This window comes from Aquarana catesbeiana, linkage group LG04, assembly GCF_042186555.1.
Source record: "Aquarana catesbeiana isolate 2022-GZ linkage group LG04, ASM4218655v1, whole genome shotgun sequence".
Classification (NCBI taxonomy): Eukaryota; Metazoa; Chordata; class Amphibia; order Anura; family Ranidae; genus Aquarana; species Aquarana catesbeiana.
The window spans coordinates 34,043,998-34,050,015 of NC_133327.1; the positions used below are offsets into that span (position 1 = coordinate 34,043,998).

A 6,018-nucleotide genomic window follows, 5' to 3' on the forward strand; every position below is an offset into this window, starting at 1 on the left:
AAAAAGTACAAATGGTCTAGTCATAAAACTAGCACAAATTGGCTGACATAAATAAGGAGCTAAGTACAGTGAGTCCATATAGGTGAATATATAGCAGTCCCACCATCAAGCAGCATACAGATCTTCAAGAGGAGTTCCACCCAGGGGGGCCGTCAAAAAAAAAAAAAAAATTAAAAGTCAGCAGCTACAAATACTGCAGCTGCTGACTTTTAATTGGACACTTACCTGTCCCTGGGTCCAGCGATGCGGGGGATCGAAGCCCCGCTCGTCCCCCCCTCCGCTCGTCGGCGCCGGCATTTCAACTGTGGGCGCCGGGCTGTGGCTTCACAGCCTGGCACCCACTGCGCATGCGCGAGCGGCGCGGCGCGCCGTGATTGGCCGCTCAATCACCTGGGACCTGTATTGGGTCCCAGATGATTGACAGGAGGGAGGGAGCAGAGCGGAGCCCTTCCTGTGCCTGGGGGGAAGTGATGTCACCAGCCCAGGCAAAGGAACAGGCAGACTACGAGGGACCACCTAGCAACAGGCATTTAGAGGTAAGTGAAAAAAAAAAAAAAAATATCCAAATGTTTTTTTGGTTTTTTTTTTAGAATTTTTACAGGTATTTTTGTTTTTTGGGTGGAACCCCACTTTCAGTGTGATCAACTCTGTGTCTATAAGCAGCTCACCTTACTGCTGTAAGGTATACAGCGTGTGCTTAAATGCAGACCACGTGCGGACATGGATATCCCATCCAGTGTTTGAAATGGTTCCAATGGTGGATATATAGAATGATAATGAAAAATGACATAAGCAATATATCAAGTATAACACCGTGACGACCAGAGGGGGGACGGACCAGGGGAAAGGGATGCACTCACTTTTTAAAAATGAGTGTGGGCATCAATCCACGAACGCCGAGTTCATATGCCTTAGTAGATATCTTCGAACTCGGCGTTCGTGGGTTGATGCCCACACTCATTTTTAAAAAGTGAGTGCATCCCTTCCCCCTTATAGCTGCTTATAGACACGGAGGTGATCACACTGAAGATCTGTATGCTGCTTGATGGTGGGACTGCTATATATTCACCTATATGGACTCACTGTACTCAGCTCCTTATTTATGTCAGCCAATTTGTGCTAGTTTTATGACTAGACCATTTGTACTTTTTGTTGAGTGTTTCATTTAAAGTTGATCAATTTCACCCATTCTGTATTCATTTTTTGAGATATTTGTTCTAGGCCACATAATTGCCACATTTGTTACACACTTTACATTTGATTTCATCATTTTTTATATCGATACCTCTTTTTTAGTGTATCTGTGGCCCCATTTGGGCTGTTTTCACCTCTCTATCACATTTATTATATACTTAGCCCCTTCCACATACCACTCCCCTTCCCCTTGTATCACAGCGCAACTACCATTTACTTTTTGTTTACACTCTGTTTGGATCAGTCACACAGGTGTTGCAGCAGTATCCCTTAGGCTCGGTTCACACTAGGGGCGGCACGACATGCAGGTTGCCTCACCGAGGCGACCTGCACACGACTGCCACAGCGACTTGCAAAACGACTTCTGTATAGAAGTCTATGCAAGTCGCCTCAAGTCGCCCCCAAAGTAGTACAGGAACCTTTTTCTAAGTCGGAGCGACTTGCGTCGCTCTGATTAGAACGGTTCCATTGTACAGAACAGGAGGCGACTTGTCAGGCGACTAGGTTGCCTGACAAGTCGGCCCAGTGTGAACCGGGGCTAAGTATAGGTTCTTCGTGACAGTGCGGGAGTCACTCACATTCAGAGCCTGGTATATGATGTACAGAGTCCTGTGTATAATGTACAGCCTGGTATATGATGTGCAGAGTCCTGTGTATAATGTACAGCCTGGTATATGATGTGCAGAGTCCTGTGTATAATGTACAGCCTGGTATATGATGTGCAGAGTCCTGTGTATAATGTAGAGCCTGGTATATGATGTGCAGAGTCCTGTGTATAATCTACAGCCTGGTATATGATGTACAGAATACCTCTTTCACATCAGAAGCTCCCCATGACAGAAGAGTCCCTCCTTTCACACCAGACACCCCCTATCACATCAGGATCCCCCTTTCAAATTAGAAGCCCCCTCATCACATCCAAGAGCCACCCCTCCCCCCTTTATGTCAGAAGCCCCCATCATATCAGAGTTGCTGCAGACCGGGTAAAATATTGTAGTGGGTCGGATGTCGTTCTCATGCCATAGTTTGGAGACCCCTAGTCTATACTGCCTTTCAAGTGTGCAATCTAAAGGGAAATACCCCAAAATAACAACTGATAGCTATTGTTTTTCCAAGATAAACTTAAAGTTTCTGGCTGTTTTTCACATGGCAATATTGAATAAAGATGCATCCAGAACAGCTGGAAAAATTTAGTGATCAGATTGAACCTACATAATGAACCCTGTACACTTGTCCTCTGAAGTCTATTGCCACAGTATAAAAGCCAGCCAGGAGCTCAGCACAGGGATGGGGGGAACCCCTTATAATGGGCACAGCAGCCAGCAGCTGTACAGACCCGGAACTTTGCACAGGGATGGTGGGAACCCCTCATTATGGGCACAGTAAGGCTGCAATGGATGGGCACAGTGAGGCTGCATTTGATGAAATAGACACTTGCATTTGGCAGTGCCATCTCTCTTTTAAACTTACCCATATTTTCATTTGACTCATAGGTATTGATCATTGTAGAATTTGTTTTGAAAATGAGTGAAAATTCGGTTCCATCTTTGAAACTATTTCCCTTCACAAGGCGTTCAGATGAGGACAAAAAGAGGATAAAGGAGCTTGGACCACATCAACCCAACTTGCAAATTCAGCAGAGGTCAAGTGATCGTGGTCGAGTTTACACTCAAAGCTTTTCCACTGCTTCTTATAAAAAATGGAGTTGGCTAGCTGGATGTGATGTGACTCATGCCTATTATTGTTTCCCTGTTTGCTATTCCAAAGTCATGGCACCGACACGCTGTAGATATCAACAGGGGTTAACGACCTTAAGCATCTCACTGAAAAGTGCAAGCGGCATGAAATTACCAAAAGCCATCTTGACAATGTTATGAGGCTCGAGTTTTTTGGGAAGCGTAGCATTAGTGAACAGCTAGATGCAGGCTACAGAATTGCCATTAGAAAACATAATGAAGAGGTCACAAAAAATAGACACATCCTATCTCGAATAATAGACTGTGAAATTTTGTGGTGCATTTGAGCTGGCTTTGCGTGGCCATGATGAGAGTGAGAGCTCCTATAATCCTGGGATATTCCGTGGCTTGATCGATTTTGTTGCTTCTCTTGATGGAGTTTTGAAAGAGCACCTTGAGAATGCCACTGTTTTTAAGGGAACTTCAAAAACTGTGCAGAACGAGCTGTTGGACTGTATGTTGTCTGTAGTGAAGGAGCACATTATTCAAGAAGCACTGAGCATGGATTTCATTTCAATCCAGGCTGACGAGACCACTGATATTGCCACACAGTGCCAACTTGTGCTTGTGTTGCGCTACATTGATGCCAAAAACAACGTACAGGAGAGGTTTTTTGAGTTTATTCCTCTACATTCCGCTAATGCAGATTCCATTGCTACAGCACTACAAGAGCGTCTTGCTGTCATCCTTCCAGGGGATCAGAAAAATAAACTTATCTCCCAAGCATATGATGGAGCCAGCGTGATGAGGGGTGCCACTTCAGGGGTTCAAAAGCAGATTCAGGATTTGTACCCAAATGCCTATTATATTCACTGCTATGCACATCAGCTCAATCTGATAATGCAACAGGCCACTTCTCAAATACCCAAAGTGAGGCTTTTTTTTGCTATCCTTGGAGGATTTGCCAGCTTTTTTGCAAGATCACCCAAGCGCACAGATGTACTTGATAAAGTAGTTGCCCATAGACTACCAACATCAAGCAGTGTCAGATGGAACTTCCACAGCCGTGCCGTCAATACAGTGTTTGAGCACAGAGAGGACCTCATCCGCCGTTTTGAAACCATGCGAGACTCAGATGATTTTGACTCTGTTACCATGAGAGAGGCAGCAGGCTTTGCCGCGCTGCTGGAGGATCAAGATTTTAAATACTTTCTTACGCTTTTCCACAACATCATGCCACATGTGGACCTCCTCTATGCCAAACTCCAGAAGAAGGACATAGATTCAGTCCACATTAAGGGGAGCATCCAGCAGTTCCAGCGGGACATACAGCAGATCAGGTAGCAGCTGCATTCCTCCTTTTCCATGTGTTGTTGTTATTAATATTATTTTTTTATTATTATTATTGTTCATACATTTTGCAGAGATTCTATGCCATCCCTGGTTGAGCAAAGCAGTCAAGGTGGTTCTCAACCGAAGAGGCGGGGCTCGCTGAATCCAGGAGAACAGAAACGCATTGCAACCGAGGTGAGTTTTAATTTGTTGCAATATTTGTATTTTTGATAGCTCACTTAGCCCCGGTTCACACAAGAGCGGCGCGACTTGCAGGTCGCCTCACCGAGGCGACCTGCACACGACTTCCACGGCGACTTGCAAAACGACTTCTGTATAGAAGTCTATGCAAGTCGCCCCCAAAGTAGTACAGGAACCTTTTTCTAAGTCGGAGCGACTTGCGTCGCTCCTATTAGAACGGTTCCATTGTACAGACCGGGAGGCGACTTTTCAGGCAGCTAGGTCGCCTGACAAGTCGCCACTGTGTGAACCTGCACTTATAGATATGAAGATTGGAAAGAAAAATATTTTTCTTACAATATTCATATAAAAATGATGTGATCTAAAAGGATTTGTTATTCCCTCTAGTGGATAACATTAGTATTACAGCCTTCATCTGTGTTAGCTGCCTGAACATCAGAAATGCATGAGACTTGACATATTTACTAAGAATGTCTTGTCCAATTGTATGGAGTTCTGAGAAATTATGGATTCAAAACCACTGAAACTGATCTCCCTTTATAACTTAAAACTGAATATTTTAAAATGGCCAGTTTTAATGTTATGAAGGGAGATCAGTTTCAGTGTTTTTGAATCCATAATTTCTCAGAACTCCATACAATTGGACAAGACATTCTTAGTAAATATGTATAAGTTTCATGCATTTCTGATGCTCAGGGAGCTAACACAGATGACATTGACATTTTGTGATCACTACCTAATTTTTGTTTTTATGCTTCACTCTATAGGTCTGTGATACCATACTATTACACACCATGCAACGTTTCTCCTTCACAAAACACCTTGTTAGTGCCACCTTGCTTCAAGCAGACAAGTTTGAACAGTACGCAAAGGAGTTTCCGGAGAATGCACTGAGTGAGACTTTGAAGGCCTATCCAATGCTCAATAAGAGTAAGTTAAAGACAGAGCTTGATCTCATCTACTGCACAGAAGAGTTCAAAAAGTGCAATGGTGCTGTGGACCTATTCCAGCTGTTTGTGGAGAACAATCTTGTTCATGTATTTAGAGAGACTGTCACTCTGCTAAAGATCCTCATCACCACACCCATGACCACAGCAGAAGCTGAGAGGTGCTTCTCAACCTTAAAAAGAATTAAGACTTTTCTGAGAAATAGCATGACCCAGGAGAGGCTGAATGCATTGGCCATGCTGTCAATGGAAAAGAGAGTGGTGACAGAGATGACTGACTTCAACCAGAAGGTCATAGAGAAATTTGCAAGCCAGAAAGAAAGGAGAGCAAAATTTATTTTCAAATAGTTCTACTGGCACTAATGTGAATGTGGCGTGCATTTGTATTCAGTCACCTTTTCAGAGTTTTTTTGTTGTTGTTTCTTGTACAATAAAGTTTGTTTGCTGTTGTAAAAAAATTCACTGATTCGTGGTACATTTATTGCATTCTTTAACAGTTGACTTAAACATTTTCAATATTTTATCTAGATATATAATCTGTCCTGTGATGCTGGGACTGTATACTCTGCCCTGTGATCTGAGCTGTATACTCCTGACACTATGGGTGGAAGCAAGTGGAATACAGGGAACGGAGTGGGTGGATTATATAAGGGGTGTGGTTTATGAGA

At 43.5% G+C, this 6,018-nt stretch overlaps 1 protein-coding gene across 1 annotated transcript; it reads left to right on the forward strand.

Moving 5' to 3' along the window:
* The first annotated feature begins 4,293 nt into the window (after nt 1-4,293).
* LOC141139145 (uncharacterized) lies at nt 4,294-5,705 on the forward strand. Its single transcript, XM_073624987.1, has 2 exons — nt 4,294-4,397; nt 5,171-5,705. The coding sequence occupies exons 1-2, from the start codon at nt 4,302-4,304 to the stop codon at nt 5,696-5,698; spliced, it is 624 nt and encodes a 207-aa protein (XP_073481088.1). The 5' UTR covers nt 4,294-4,301; the 3' UTR covers nt 5,699-5,705.
* Nucleotides 5,706-6,018: the final 313 nt, after the last annotated feature.

Excerpts from the sequence above, each read along its gene's own strand:
- LOC141139145 (XM_073624987.1), top strand. The coding sequence starts at position 4,302 with ATGCCATCCCTGGTTGAGCAAAGCAGTCAAGGTGGTTCTCAACCGAAG. Across the intron at positions 4,398-5,170 it reads AGAAACGCATTGCAACCGAG|GTCTGTGATACCATACTATT; the intron begins GTGAGTTTTAAT and ends TTCACTCTATAG.